We start from the raw sequence: 16,396 nt of genomic DNA, 5'->3' as shown, positions 1-16,396 counted from the left end.
GATTGATCAGATAAGAGAGAAACTGAGAGATAAATATTCATAACTCCAGCTTCAAACAGCTCCTGCAGATAATCTTAACATGATTGTCCTCATATTTTGATGCTTTTTAGAAGTACAATTCCTTTTATATCTAAATGATCAAAAAAATCATCTAAAGCAAACCAAAGGATCTGTAAATAAAAATAAACAAAGCCAACTGTGGCCCCTTGGTCAGTGGCAGAGGAGGAAGTAAAAAATGAAACACAGAAAAGGGTAAAATCAGTTTTAGAAATTCAAATTAATTTTGGTAGGACGAATCTCACACAGCCGTTTACTAAAGGTCACTTCTTTCAATACATGTACCATATACTAGAAATGCTCACAACTGAGATAGTTGTATGAAAAATTATCAGTGACTGCAAATACAAGCCAGATAAAGGTGGAAAGAAAATTCATCCTTGCAAGAGTTATTGCAAGCTCTATGGTTGAACATTTAACTGATTTCAAGACTTTTTCTTTTCTTTTTTGAAGACTTATTTATTTGAGAGAGGAAGAGAGAGAGAGAGAGAGAGAGGGAATGAGTGCCCTAGTTGGGGGAGGAGCAGGGGAAGAGGGAGAGAAGCAGACTCCCTGCTGAGCACAGAGGCCGATGCAGGGCACCATCTCACAACCCTGAGATCACAACCTGAGCCGAAATCAAGATTTGGCTGCTTAACCGACTGAGCCACCCAGGTGCGCCTGATTTCAAGATTTCTAAAATTAGCATTTATATCTTTGGCCCTTGTTTCAGCAGTTTATTTCAGACTCCTCCTCTGGCAGTCCATCACAAGGCATGGGGCTGCTCCCGACCCCTCATGCCTTCTGGTCCCACTGCCACTGCCCTAATTGGGGTCTACAATGGCTCTTGCCCGAGTTATAGAAACAGCAGGTATTTTTCTTTCTCTGTCTCTAATATCTCTCTCTTAAAAAACACATCCAGATCAGTCTTCCCAAAGTCAGTTCTGACAGTATCGATTCACCTGCACAAGACTTTCCAGTGACTCCACGGTGCTTATCAAATTAATTCTCGCCTTGTTGGTGTGGTTTTTAAGGTCCTTAGGTTTATTTCCAGCTGCCATTACAGTCTTGTTGGTGATTTCTCTTTTATCCACAGTCCAGTAAACTGCCTGCTGTTTCCCCAAAGCTTTCCAGACTTTCTTGCTCTGGTACTTGCATTGATAAAGTTTCTCCACTGGTAGGAACCACGTGCTCCCACCGCAGTTCCACCATCTCCGGTTCAAATGTGACTTCCTCACTGAAGCTTCCCTGGTCCTCTAAATCAAGATAATCCTGCCCTCTTCTGAGCTCTTCATGTTCCTATTTTTGTGGTGCGGGGGACAGAAACCTTTTTCATGTTGTTATCATTTGCCTTGTATTACAGATTTTTGTGTTTCTGGCTTATTTCCCTAATTATTAAATTCTTTTTTTTAAAGAAAAGATTGATTTCTTTGAGAGAGAGAGAGCATGTGTGCAAGTAAGGGAAGAAGGAGAGAGAGACTCTCAAGCAGAATGCCCTCTGAGTTGGAGTCCATTGTGGGTCTCAATCCCACAACCCTGAGAGCATGATCTGAGCTGAAACCAAGAGTCAACCACTTAACCAACTGAGCCACCCAGGCGCCCCTCTAATTATGAAATTCTTAAAGTCAGAGGCAGTGTCCAATATCGTTTTCCTTACCCACAACATTTATGACTGTGCCTACCACAATTTGAAGTGAAATACATCTTTATTTAACGGACCGATAAATGGGCAAGTGGGTGATTGTAACTTCATCCATGTTCCCTGCCAATTTGTTGCTCTACTGTTATTTCCCCATGTGAATTAGAACATCACTACTTTACATTTGTCTAATACCTTCACATGGCTTTGAGGAAAATGATTGCATTTGACTTTGACAAAAGTTCTGCATTTTTTACCAACGAGGAAGCCGAAGAGAAATAAATATAAATATCGCAAATATCCTTTGCAAGCTTAAGTTCACCTTTTACGAAGAATATTCTTTCATGTTATCCCACTTGCTCCTCTTGATAAATCAGAGTCAGGCAGGCAGCTAATACATTTTTTGTGCGTATCGACCATGTGCCAGGTTCTGTTGCAGGTAAGGGAATGCCGAATTGAAATAGACAGTTTCTGTTCCCCAGAGCAGGCTGAGTTCTAAGTTGAGGAAGAGGCACAACAGATTTGTAATTCAAACAAGTAGTCTCAAGTGCTGATAAATGCTGTGAGGAAGATGAACAGGGGTAGTGTGCTCGGGAGTGGCCGGGGTTGACGGTGGAGAGGATGTTCCTGAGACTGTCAGGGAAGAGCCTGCTGATACTTGAATCAACACCAGAGTGCTCAGAAGGAAGCAGCCAGCTAGAAACCCACAGAGAGAACGTTTCTGGCGGAAGGAACGGGCACTCAAGGGCTGGAGAGAAGGCCGCTGTGACTGGAAAGGAGAGGGAGGGGGAGGTGGAAGGAGAGGGACTGGTGGGGCAGATAGGGGTCCACGTAAGCCTTCTCAGCTATAATGAAGACTGTGGCTGCTTTTCTACTTGTGGTGGGCAGTTGTTAGAGGATTTTCAGCAGGGAATATTGTGATCTATTTTATGTTTTAGAAATACTCTCAGGGAGCCTGGGTGGCTCAGTTGGTTAAGCATCTGCCGTCCGTTCAAGTCATGATCTCAGGGGCCTGTGATCGAGCCCCACATTGGGCTCCCTGCTCAGTGAATGGAGAGTCTGCTTCTCTCTCTCCTTTTGCCCCTCCCCCTCACTCGTGCTCATACTCTCTCTCTCAAATAAATAAAATCGTAAAAAAAAAGAAAAAAGAAAAAAGAAGCACTCTAGTTATTGTTTGGAAGATGGGTTAGGATAGGGAGGGGTGGGTAATGGTGGCGGGAGGAAGTCAAAGGAATAGGACTTAGAGGTAAAGTGGCTTCTTCAAGGTCACTTGGATATAAGGGATTGCAGAGAGGAGCCCGTCCTCTGCCACCTCATTGCCCAAGGTCATACAGGAGGCCAGGGGCAGATGGGGCTGTGCTCTATAAGGTCTTTGGGTTTTTAGAGGAATGCTTCTACTAGCGTGTGGTAGAAATACAGACAGTACTTCCTGGGTTTAGCAGCAATTGACTGGTTTGTTTTTATTAATGTGGTGAATAAAAGAGAGGAAAAGCCATACAGATACATTCTTTTTTATTTTTCTCATTTGGTTTTATTATGTTTAGTCTTAAGTCATTCCTGTATTTTCTTTTTTTTAAATATACTTTGACTAATGTTGTTGAACATTTATATGCTGGCTCACTTCTTCTTAATGTTGGTGGCTATCTGAAACTTTTTCCCAAGTCAAATTTGTGTTTTCAAACAATTCAAAGAAAAAGCTAATCAACATTTGAACTAAGCTTCTTTGGTAAATAGAAATATCTTATGTAAGTGTTGAATCACCAAATTCTATACCTGAGACTAATATTACACTGTATGTTAACTAACAGGAATTTAAATTAAAAAATATGCATACAATGGAAAAAACCATACTCACTTTGGCAGCACATATAGGAAAACTGGAACGATACAGAGAAGATTAGCATGGCCTCTGTGCAAAGATGACACACAAATCCGTGAAGAAAATGTGAAAAAGCAATATGGATTTTTAACTTAATCATATAGTCTCTTCATTGAAACTTAGATCTTGAGAATGTCTTTAAATTTTCTCATTAAAAAGTAAAATATTTAAAACCCAAATGTTCTGAAATGAATGAACCACCATGCAATTATTAACCTCTACTAGATAAAATAATAATTTTGTTGGAGATCAGGAGAACATTTTGTTGGAGTAGTGCGTTATCGTCAGTGACAGTCACTCCTAGATCCTGGGGTTGGGATAAATCATTTGTAGCAATTCCATAGAGAATTTCGCCGTGCTCCTCCATAAGAGACTGAACGACTCTGGGCTGTTTTTCTTCTAGGCTTTTGGATTGGCATTAATTTATTACCAACTATATATCAGGTGCAGATGTAAAAAAAATAGGCAAAAATAATTATTAAAAACAGCCTGTTCTCAAGTAGCTCACCAAAAAAAAAAAAAAGAACAAGTCTGTCAGCAGTCATAGTATTAGTTGACAAATAAAATGACATTCCACCTAGTAGGATAGAAGGAAGCCTGGGAGCACCGTGCAGAGGTACCCATGCGGCCTTGAGCCCACTGAAGGCTTCCTGGAGGAGGCAGTCCTTGAACTGGTATTGAAAGATGGGCTTCAGTCTAGGAGAGACCGTCACTTCTCTCTACCTTCATTTGATTTGCAGGGAGAAGTTTTGTGAGTGTATTACACGGAGGTTCATAGAAGGCACTGAGCTAAGTGTTCTGTGTTCTGTGGATTTTGGTGGCTACACAGCGGTAGAAACAATGACCTGTGATTTAGCACTACAGTATCTACGAAGTGCATTTCCCTGTTCAGCCCTTCGTGATGGCGCTCCAGGATCGCTTGGACTCCTATTTTGCTAATCTCTCTTCTAATAAAAGCTCCCTCTGGCCTGATACACATCATCTTTTTTTCCCTCATTTTCTCTTTCCATCTCTCTAGTTCTTCCTTGTTTTTTCTTGCTCGCTCTTCTTTTTTCCATTTAAAAATCAAATTTCTAAGGGTGCCTGGTGGCTCAGTTGGTTAAGTCTGCCTTTGGCTCAGGTCATGATCCCAGGACACTGGGATGAGCCCCACATCAGACTCCCTGCTCAGCGGGGAACCTACTTTTCCCTCCGCCTCTGCCTGCCACTCCCCCTGCTTGTGCTCTCTCTCTCTGTCAGATAAATAAATAAAATCTGTAAAAAAAATAAAAATCAAATTTCTAAATATTACACAGTGCAGTAGAGATGATGGATTGAAAACATGTGAATTGTGTTTGAGTAGTAAGTACCTCCAAAAGGAATATACTTCACAGAAATTTCTGATGCTCAATGAACATATCTTTCCTGGCCCATTAAACAGAGTTTTGGGGACCAGAAAGCTTATGGAAAATGCTACAGCAGCTATGTGCACAGGCTTTTGCTCAAATAGCCCATTTTGCTAATCAAATTACAGTAATATCAATAGGAACAACAGGAAAACCTTGCAGTTGGTCTCTTTTCAGAAAAGGAAGCTGGCCCCATCAAAGCCAAGTTTTACTAAAATAGCTCACAATGGGGGAACATGTCAGGACTGGGTCTGAATGGTATTTTTGTTAATATTTATTTCATAGATCATTCTAATGAGTAAACAAGTCTTGGCATTTATTTGGACAGCTTGGGGGCTGGGCATTATCTCCTTTAGATAACTAAGATTTTATTTAGTGAATTACAGATCCTTAATCTCTTAGTTGTTGAATGGTCTGAATGATTTGAGGCAACTGATTTGTAACTCACTGACACGTTCCTGAATGGAAAGTTTTCATGTCTGTACAGTATGTACAAACATATTATTAGTAAGATATATGATGAGCAAGTATCTTAACTGGATATTTTAATGTCATGCTTCTAAAAAGTGAATTTACTGGTTATTTGACAATGCATGTCTAGTATTCAGCAAATTGAGCATATGTTGGGTAAATACGGGCTTTTCCCATCAGAACTCAGAGTTTAGAACCTGCAAAATTCTTGGGAACATACTGGATGGAAACAAAATCAATCATTCTGAGTTAATTGCAATGATTCTGAGGTTGTGGGGAGAAAATCCTAGTTTGCTCTTTGGCGTCGTCCCACTAACAATTTCCTTCCTACTACTTCTTCGACTTTTGAATGCTTGAAATTGATGAAACTGAACCATAAAATGCCTTCTCTGTCTCATCTGCCATTGGAGATATAGGGTGACCCAGAGACACTCTTGTCTCTTTTGTCTAGATGTTTGGATTTTATTGACAAATAAAATTAAAAGTGAAGGATTAACATATAGTTGCCATTTTTTTTTTTTTGCTATGTAGGACATAAAAAAATACTTTAAAAAGACAAAAACTAACATCTATTATCACCATTTTCCAAAAGAAGGCATGTATTTTACCATCAAAATGAAACAAGGATAAAATCTCAGGATAAATGAAGTCCTTTCCAAGAGAGGGCGATTGGTGGTGTTGCATTGATGTTTTCTCCGTGGGCAGATGAACATTTTGCCAAGGACTCTTATTAATTCTTGCATTGTTTCTTAGGAACTGCTTTCAGAAGATCCTCTATCGTCAAGCTATTTCTCACAGTCTAGGAACAATTGTTGGCTTCTCTTTATTTATTTATTTTTTTTAAATGATTTTTTATTATATTATGTTAGTCACCATACAGTACATCCCCGGTTTCCGATGTAAGGCTCAATGATTCATTAGTTGTGTATAACACCCAGTGCACCATGCAATACGTGCCCTCCTTACTACCCATCACCGGTCTATCCCATTCCCCCACCCCCCTCCCCTCTGAAGCCCTCAGTTTGTTTCTCATAGTCCATAGTCTCTCACGTTTCATTCCCCCTGGCTTCTCTTTATTGAGTTAAGAGCTTGCAAATGGATTCTTATCTTTTTTTGGTGAAAGTTTATTGAAGGTTTTAAATTATTTAAGAACTAATGAGCTAACATGATTTCACCTGTGTAGTTACGAGCTATTGCTGGGTGTGTGCTAAAGAATATGTAAATGATATTGGAAAACTGAAACGTATGTACTTTGTCCACATCCGTGGTCTCCACTCAGTTAATATTTTGCTTCCTGTCTGGCTTCAGCTTTTGTTTTCTTTCTCTTAATTACCTTTCTCAAAAGTTTTTGCTCAATCAGTGAGAACTCAGTGATCGATTACAATCTGCTTTTTGCTCAAAGTATCCTTCAGTATTTCAAAGAGTCCCCCAAAGAGACCTTTTACATTTCTAGAGAGCGTTGAAGGATAGGGTAAATCACATTAAGGAGACCTTTCAGATCCTAAAACAGAGAATTCAAAGTTATACAAATTGGTTTTGGGCAATGGCGTGATAGTTCTTGTTATATGAATATAAAGATACATTTTTCATTGGATTATTTTTTTAGAGTAGTTTAGGTTTCTTTATATCTTTTTTAATAACACATTACAATACACAACTGAGCTCCGGGCGTGTCATTTAAACCTGTGGATGTAGATCCCTAAGAAGTAGAATGGAATTTACATTTAAATGTAATCTTAACTTCATTCCTTGTGGCAACTAACGGAAGTACTGAATACAAACAGACCAATTCTCTCTCAGTGTATTTTATCAAGTCCTTTTAACAGTTTTATAATGAACTTTGCTGTGATCTGTTTAAGAATCTTCAAATTAAGTAATGAGGAAGCTTAAGAATTGTAATTTCCCCCATAGCAAATTGAACTCAAACAGAATAAAAAGGGGTTGTACTAATAATCCTCACATGAAGTATGAGAATTAAGGTCGTAGGCGAAGCCAATGCAGCTATTTCCCTATCACTGAGATATAAAGTTAAACATGGTGTCTTCAGCTGTTTGGGAAAAAAAGGGTTAAATGCAAGAACAAAAAGCAATTATTCTGAATTACAGTTGGTAAAACAAATGAAAAAAAAAAAAGCGAACCCAAAGCTTGTGAATGGCTTTTAAAACGATTTGTTACTAATAATTTGTTTCTGAAACACTGGAGTACCTTCGTTGAAAATGGAAAATAGAGAATGCCAGTTTAATCGTGATTTATTTATTTTATTCTGTTTTGGTTTTATTTATGAAACAGGCTGCACAGCAGGCATCTTCCTCTTCACCCAAATCCTGTTCTTCCTCTTCCTCGGAAAGTACAATCAAGACACAGAGCAGTGTGGCCTCCTTATCTAGAGAGAGGCAGTCCTGGACTGACATGGTGCATAGTTCCGCCGCTGCGGACGACGAGGGACAGTCTATAACTTTCGCCGTGCAGGTTCACTCACTTGCACCCTCAGAGGCAAACAGCTGCAGGGCTCTGGAAAACAGCCTTGCCACATCGGAAAGTGGATTTTTGAACTCTTTGTCTAGTGATGACACTTCTTCACTGACTAGCAACCTGGACCATCTTATTGTCCCAGACAAGCCCACTGGATCAAAGATGGCGGACAGAGGTAAACCAACAATTTGTTTACTCTTTCCTAAAGAATGAATATTTGCGTGTGGATATAGAACTCTAGGTTTAATTTGTAAGAAGAATGTTGAATGTCATGAATGATGATTCAATAATTAAACAGTCAGGTGGGCTAAGCCTGAGGGCTGCTTCTGTAGAGTTTGTATGTGGAGGACTCCAGCTTCAAGGCCATTAATTACCCACCTAAGTGTCCCTGGCCACAGGCTTATAGTGATGAGACTTATAATGTTCCACCAATCTGAGGAAAAGTTTGACTCCTTTTTGGTCCCATGTCTTATGCCCTGGAGCTCGTGGTGATTAGATCAAGATTTTGTAGGTTGATATCTTGTGGTTCCAAACAAACGGAGAGCAACCACCTTCCCTGGGCCACAACCACGGGAAAGGCCTAGATCCTCGTTAGTTGGCTCCTGAAGCTGTCAGTGTGGTTAACCGGAAGATGGACGGTTTGCACGCACTTTGGAAGGCAGCACTAGAACTTTTTTTTTTTAAAGATTTTTTTATTTATTTATGTGACAGAGAGACAGCCAGCGAGAGAGGGAAGACAGCAGGGGAGTGGGAGAGGAAGAAGCAGGCTCCCAGCCGAGGAGCCCGATGTGGGACTCGATCCCGAAACGCCAGGATCACGCCCTGAGCCAAAGGCAGACGCTTAACGACTGCGCTACCCAGGCGCCCCAGCACTAGAACTTTTAAACACGAAGGAGAGCACAGTGTCTGCTTTTGAAAAAAAACAACAAAATATTTTTAAGTCTTAGCAAAGGAAACAGTGAATGGAGTATAGAAACGTGAACTTTCTTAATAATCTGTGATAATTGGTCTTATCTTTTGTTCAGACAAACTTTTTTTAAGTATTAGTTTTCAGTCATGATGTGGCTTGGTGGATGGTCTGTACCTTATTTACTCGGGTATAAAAACAAGCCAACCTGATACAAGATCCTGAGCGACAAGACAATGCTGAGTTTGGTCTGTATTTTTTCAGGGTACTTTTGAAAGAAAGTTGACGGGGGCAGTTCTCATGATACCTTGCCAGAGTGGCCCGAAGACAGATGGCTGCTCTCCCCTCTCTCCGAGCCTGATAATCAGGGAAAGTTTATTTAAGGTCTCAAATTTTCAGATATACCCTATTAATTTAATATTTGGTGTCAGGGTTATTTGAGCCAAGGATCGTGACTATAGTCCAGTTGCGTGTGTGTGTGTACAGTATTTTGAAGTATGTAAATTTGAATGCTCAGGCTGGGAACTCACTCTCTAAGTCACCATGATTGTCATCACTCCCTATGGCCTCACCTGAAGATACTTCCCACGGTTGTGTTACCTGCCTGGCAACTGATGGCATTTTTGTTTAATACCCCTAATCTAGGCCAGTGGTCTACTTTACATTTAAAAAAGTAGACTGAAAAAAGTCATTGGCGAAATAACCTATGTCTAGAGGTGAAGGAAGTGGAATAGGGAGGAGAGTGGAAACAGCACCAGTGGGAATACAGGGGTCACAGGTGCGCTCTGACAGATGGAAAACCGGAGACAGGAGCCGGCCTTAGGTTTGAGACGTGCTGTCACGTAGAGGAAATATTGGGCGTAATCTGTGTCTCCTTGGAAGTGCAGAACTGATGCAGATGGTGAGGCTAGAAGCACAAGCAAAAGGGAGGTGGTTTTAGATTCAGCATGAGAAACTTCTTGTAATGTTGAAAATGGTTCAAAATTGAATGGGTTTCTTGGAAAGTAATGCATTCCTTGTCACTGGAGGTGTTTCCTCATTCTGAGACAACCATTTTCATTGGGTATTAATTGCATATTGATTGTAATCTTTATTCTTTTTTTAAAAAAGTTTTTATTTATTTATTTTAGAGTGAGAGAGAGAGAGAGAGACACGAGCAGGGGGAGGGAGAGGGGCAGAGAGAGAGGGAGGACTCGATGCTGAGTGTGGAGCGAGACCTGGGGCTCCATCTCATCACCCCGAGATCGTGACCTGAGCCGAAACCGAAAAGTCAGACGCTCAACCAGCTGAGCCACTGAGACGCCCCACAATCTTTGTTCTTATGAAGACATACTGAAGAGAGCACTTAAGTATCTTGAGCTGGACGGCCTCTAACTTGATACTTGGAGGAGTCTTTCAGATACAGCGTTGTTTGAACTAAAGAAAATCATGAAAAGTACCACATCTATTCTTTTCCTGTGAAAAACTCTTAATCATTGGCCCATAAGTAGAACTAAAAAGTGTCATGTGCACACATACACACACATACACACACACCCCACCCCAGGATGAGGGGGGCTTTAAAAGCAAAACAGAGCATAAAATTCCATTTGCAATCTTTCCCGAGAGATGACCCTGCAGATTGAGCTTTTCTTTAGGATGAATAAACTGCGAGTCATGGGAATACATGTGTACCTCGTGTCCATGTCCAAGTGTCATTCTGGGGAGGCACGAGCTGCAGAGCTGGCTGGGGACCAGCATCTCTTTCAATCTAAGGGAGAACAAACCTAGTATTTAAAAATTTTAAGTTAAGTGCTGGGTGACCAACAAAATCTCTCTGCTTCTTCCAGCAGCTTGACATGAAGGTATTCCTCTCAGTAGAAAGGAAGAGAAAATAAAAGTCTTTTTCCCTCACTGATGTGTTGGCAGTTGCCATATGTTACAAAATTTTTGCTGATGATTTTCTCCTGCTGCTGGGGATTTGGTTAAATTCCCAGAAGAGTTAAACCACATAAAGTCATTGCTATGGAAACAGCAACCAGGTCTTTTCTTGCGTTTGAGATGATTTGCTGTTGAGTAATCAGACTGCATATTATACATTTTTTTTACATGTGTATGTTTGTGTGTTGGAGAGGAAGGTAGCTTTTCATTTCTCTGACTGCTAAAAATTATTTTTTAGCTGCCAATTAAAAAAAGAAAAGCTCTGACATTCCTGTGTCTGAAATATTGTTCAGGGTGTTTTTATGACAGGGATTGAAGTGTCAACATGGTCTAAGACAGGAGTTAGGATTTTAGGTTAAGTCCCAGTCTCAAGATGCATTTGCTAGAGAAAGAGGCTTTTCTCCTAGAAAAGATTCTTAAAGGTTAATAACTGAGTCCTGAAATAAGTAAGAAGCATGCGTTACAGCCTTCTTTTTATTTCGACGAGAGAAATGTTTTGCGGTTGTGCAATTAAAATTGTGCTTGCTAGAATTTTATACTGAATTTAAATAGCCTTTTAGACCTTTCTTCCCTGTGGTGTAAGCTAATAAAAAAATGCAGAGTGTTAATTGCATCCCATTGCCTTTCCACATTGGAAGTTACAGAGTTCCAGAGCTTTCCAGATTCTTCACTGAGTCTTTCCTCAAAGCACAGTGGGGAAAAAAGGTGATGGGGTTAGTGGAATATTCATTTCAGTTCAATTTTACCCTATATTGTTTCCTTCTGTGAGAGGTTATTTGGTCTGTTACTTATGCCTATGTGATGATAACTCCCATGTATGTCTCTATTTACATTATGCTGACAATGTGGAGACGATTTTATTTATGCTTACACCATGAACGGAGTGACCATACCCTGGATGCTAAAGAGCTGAATAACCACCAGTGACGCTAATACTCCATGTAAATAAATGGTCAAGGACAAGTCCAGTCAGAATCAATATGGGAACCATGTAGAAGAAAAAGAATTGTTAACGAAGAGCCAAGCATACTGGAAAATGCGTGACAGCTTAAGAATGTGACATAAATGAGCCGGATTTTAAGAGTTACAAAAATTGTAGGGGCGCCTGGGTGGCTCAGTCAGTTAAGTGTCGGCCTTCAGCTCAGGTCATGATCTCAGGGTCCTCGGATCAAGTCCCACGTCGGGTTGCTTGCTCAGTGGGGAGCCTGCTTCTCCCTCTGCCTGCTGCTCCCCCTGCTTGTTCTCACTCAATCTCTGTCTCTCTGACACATAAATAAAATCGTAAAAAAAAATTTACATAATCTGAGTGAAAATAGTATGGATGCTATATTATTTTAGCTAGCTAATTCAGATGCTGTTGTAGGAATTATTCAGCATGTCTCTTTAGGAAGCAAGAAGATAATAAAAAAAAAAAGTTAAATACTGAAGTCCATTCAATTTACTCTTATTTTTTTGAGTACCTAGCATGTACTCATGTACTCAGTCCTAACAGGAACACACAGATGAACAAGACACAACTTCTGGGCTAAAAAATGTTAAGATCTTTATGGGGAGGGTGGGAGGAATAAGACTCATTTAATGAAAGAAAGCAGAGTAAAGTAAGTGCCACACAAAGACAGAAGGTACTTGAGGGATTTAAAGGAGAGCAAGAACTCAAAGTACGGAAGATCACATCTAAGTAATCTGTGATCCTAGTGGGAAGATCTGCAGAGAGGGAAGCCATGGGAAGGAGGGATGGAAAAGAAATTTGGATAATGTTGAATTCTAGGCTAGTCATTAGTTTTATTTCAGTAGATAATGGATGACCGTTTCTCATCAGGGTGCTCATATAATCGATGATATACTTTTTTAAAATTATTGATCACAATTTGTTTTAAAGTCATGAAAGGCCAGCAAGAGTCAGGCTGGACAAATACCTGAGATGCTATACTTCAGAAAAATTATGTCGCTCTAGAATGTGGGGTTAGAAGCATATAAGGGGACAGAGGAAATCAGAAGAGTTAGGAAATTTTGTAATAGCTGGGGTGGCGGTGGAAAGAGGAAGCAAAGGAGAGACTGGGGGGGTTCCATAGCATGCCTACCAAGGTGAGGACTGATCTTGGTCTTTGTACCTCTATGACTTAATTTAGTCTCTAGAAGATTTCCTAGTGATCCTATTTTTTGAACTATAATTTAAGAAGCGATCTCAAAATAGAAGTAAATATTTAGTGTTGGGAAAATCAGAATCTACAATTGTTGACCTCAATGGCATTGCTCTCAAGCATAGATGATCTACCGCCTTTTTTGTTTGCTCCATGCCCAGTGGTTAACGATCCCTAGAAGATGTTATGAAATAATGCTGATTAGATTACCTGCAAATTGGTGCAATATAACTAGTTCATTTTATTTATGATTATAAACATCTAAGTTATTTTTTAGTGAATATTCATTATGTGATGTGATTAAACAGATTCTTTCCCCAGTGACTTGTACTGCTACCTTTATGGTATCAAAATTCATATATATATATATATATATATATATATATATATATATATATAGGCTTATTTCTGCAATCTCTGTAGTCTTTCACTGATGTTTTATCTTCTATTTTGTCAGTACAATAGTTAATTCTACTTTTATATCATGCTTTATTATTCTGTAGAGCATTACTCTCTTTGGCACTATCTTCAGGTAAATTTTTGGATTTGATTTTCAAGTTTAATTTTAAAAATCACATTTGGATTTTGATGAAAATTTTCTTGACTTTGTTTAGATTAATTTGGTGAGAACTGCTATCTTTAAAGCACTGAGTCGTTTCATCTATGAACATGGTATATTTCTCCATCGCTGATGTGAAAATAGAAGGCTTTTTTTTTTCATCTTTGTCTTATACTAGTCACCCTACCTTATAGTTGGAAGTTGTTTTATTTCTAGATAAATTATCGTATCTTTATGATGACCATTTTAGCTTGTCCTCTCTAATATTTACGCTTCATTTCCTTTTCTTACTTGTGTGATCGCAATTTGCCTGAAGTTTTTTGCTTTTTTACTCTAAAAAATAGTCTTTGGCATTATTGGTTGCACATTATTTTTATTATCCCGTTAATGAAATTCTGCTTTATCTTTTTTTTAACTCTAGAAACTAGCAAAATCATTAAAGATTTTTTTTATTATGTTCAGTTAGCCAGCATATAGTACATCATTAGTTTTTGATGTAGTGGTCAACGATCCATTAGTTGTGTATAACACCCAGTGCTCATCACTACACGTGCCCTCCTGCTTTATCTTTATGAAATCTTTCATTTTACTTGGAATTATTTTGCTGGACCTTTGCTAGCTCCTTAAATTAACTGCCTCGTTGATTTACTTTCACATCTTTTTCCTAGTACATATGTGCGTGTTCTGCCTCTTGGACTAGAACTTGCAGTTTGTGTTACATAGTACTTTCATTGTTGGCCATTTGCAAGCCAGAAGTTTTAAGAGTAATTTAACTTTTTTTTTTAATGATTTTTTATTATATTATGTTAGTCACCATACAGTACATCCCCGGTTTCCGATGTAAGCCTCGATGATTCATTAGTTGTGTATAACACCCAGTGCACCATGCAATACGTACCCTCCTTAATACCCATCACCAGCCTATCCCATTCCCCCACCCCCCTAAGAGTAATTTAACTTTTAATTTCTTCTGTAACCAAACCTAGTTTTAAAAGAGTGCTCTTAAATTTCAAAGTGAGTGCTCACTTCAGCACACACAGTAAAATTGAAATGATACAGAGAAGATTAGCATAGTCCCTGTGCAGGGATGACACACAAATTCATGAAGTGTTCCGTATTTTTGTTCACTGGAATTAAAATAAGAACTTAAACACACACAATATTTAAAAATATTTCAAAGCGATTATGTTTTCAGCTGTCTGCATGGGATTCACAAAAGGCCAATGACAAAAGTCAATGACATAATTTAAGGAACTGTGATCTTCATAGAAAAAGATTGTAGGTTTCTTAATGACAATGGCTAAGGCAATCTCTCTTAGGGATATGGTTACACAAAACTGAAGGTGACTTCCCCTGATCTACAAGTCTTCTCGAGAACAGACTCCTACAGGATACACTATTTGCTCTGGGAAGATTCCTGTGTAGTTCTTTGAAATGCTTCTAACCTCATGGTCTCAGATTCATTTTTTTGTCTCTATAATTATATTCTTGGCCATATTTTAGTATTCTGGAGTTGTTTCTCTATTCATCAAGAGCAAGGAACTATGAAGATACCAGCACATATCTGAATTTGCAGCTAGAAAGGTCGATTTGAAGGTCAGTTTTCCAGGGAGACCCTTCTCATCAGGATAAGGTCTTAAGCCTTTGAGGTCTATTCCTGCACTGTCCTTTTGTTGTTAAGTTCTAATTTCTCTCCCTACAATGTTATGCTGTCCTAGTTAAAGCCAAAGCAAATAAGGTTCTCTCTTCCTCAAACTACACAACTATAGTAAGTAATAGATTGAAAAATAATTTTTTAGTAGACTTTTATCTTTCTTGAAGAAATTTTAAGTTCAGAGCAAAATCGAGCAGAAGGTACAGAGATTTCCCATCTGTCTCCATCCCTCTACATGCATAGTCTCCTCCATCAGCAGCATTCCCTCCACAGGAGTAGGATATTGTTACAACCGATGAACGTACACCGATACATCATTACCAGCCAAAGTTCATAGTTTACATTAGGATTCCCTCTTGGTTGTGTATTCTGTGGGTTTGAGCAAATGCATAATGACATTTTTCCATAATTATGGTATCATATCGAGTATTTTCACAGCCATAAAAGTCCTCTGTACCCCACCTGTTCAGCCCGCCCTTCCCTTACCCCATTGGCAATCACTCACCTTTTTATTATCTTCATAGTTTTGCCTTTTCAGAATGTCATATAATGTAATTTGCAAACAAAGGCAGTTTTATTTCTTCCTTCCCAATCTGTATACCTTTTATTTCCTTTTTGTGTTGCATTAGCTAGGATTTTCAGTAGTGTTGAAAAGGAGTGGTGAGAGGGGACATCCTTGCCTTGTTACTGATCTTAGTGGGAAAGCTTCAAGTTACTCACCCTTTATGAAGTTGGCTGTAGTTTTTGTAGATCTTTTGTATCAAGTTGAGAAAGTTCTATTTTTATTTACCGAGAGTTTTTTCCATAAATGGGTCATTATTTTTCAAGTGCTTTTTCTTTTCTTTTCTTTTTTTTTTTTTTAAGATTTTATTTATTTATTTGACAGAGATAGAGACAGCCAGCGAGAGAGGGAACACAAGCAGGGGGAGTGGGAGAGGAAGAAGCAGGCTCATAGCGGAAGAGCTTGATGTGGGGCTCGATCCCATAATGCCGGGATCACACCCTGAGCCGAAGGCAGACGCTTAACCGCTGTGCCACCCAGGCGCCCCTCAAGTGCTTTTTCTGTAGCTATTGATAGGATCATATGATTTTTTTCCTCTTCTTTAGTCTGTTGATGTGATGGATTACATTAATTAATTTTTGGATATTGAATCAGCCTCACATGCCTGGGCTAAATCCCACTTGCTTGTGGTATATCATTCTTCTTATACATTGTTCCATTCAATTTGCTAACATTTTGTTGAGGACTTTTATATCTATGCTCATGAGACATGTTGGTCTATAGTTTTCCTTTCTTGTAATGTATTTGGGTTTGGTATTAGAGCAATTCCGG

The 16,396-nt window shown here is 39.1% G+C and overlaps 1 protein-coding gene and 2 non-coding genes across 8 annotated transcripts in view; all 3 read left to right on the top strand.

Moving 5' to 3' along the window:
* The window catches only part of IPCEF1 (interaction protein for cytohesin exchange factors 1), a 169,967-nt gene that overhangs the window by 134,028 nt on the left and 19,543 nt on the right, over nt 1-16,396 (top strand). For all 6 annotated transcript variants that reach the window (XM_045805391.2, XM_045805388.2, XM_045805392.2 and 3 more), the window contains one exon: nt 7,700-8,057. In XM_045805391.2, the coding sequence (XP_045661347.2) occupies nt 7,700-8,057 (358 nt within the window). The remainder of the gene's footprint in view (nt 1-7,699; nt 8,058-16,396) is intronic.
* Nucleotides 3,523-3,629, top strand: LOC123797509 (U6 spliceosomal RNA). Its single transcript, XR_015726190.1, has one exon. It is a non-coding gene; the product is annotated as a U6 spliceosomal RNA (small nuclear RNA).
* Nucleotides 14,428-14,531, top strand: LOC123797518 (U6 spliceosomal RNA). The gene has a single exon (XR_006780968.1). It is a non-coding gene; the product is annotated as a U6 spliceosomal RNA (small nuclear RNA).

The sequence above is a fragment of the Ursus americanus genome, chromosome 11 (genome assembly GCF_024610735.1).
Source record: "Ursus americanus isolate L20-20 chromosome 11, mUrsAme1.1.p, whole genome shotgun sequence".
Classification (NCBI taxonomy): Eukaryota; Metazoa; Chordata; class Mammalia; order Carnivora; family Ursidae; genus Ursus; species Ursus americanus.
Note: the sequence above shows the minus strand (reverse complement) of the source record. Positions and strands in the feature narration are given on the sequence as shown.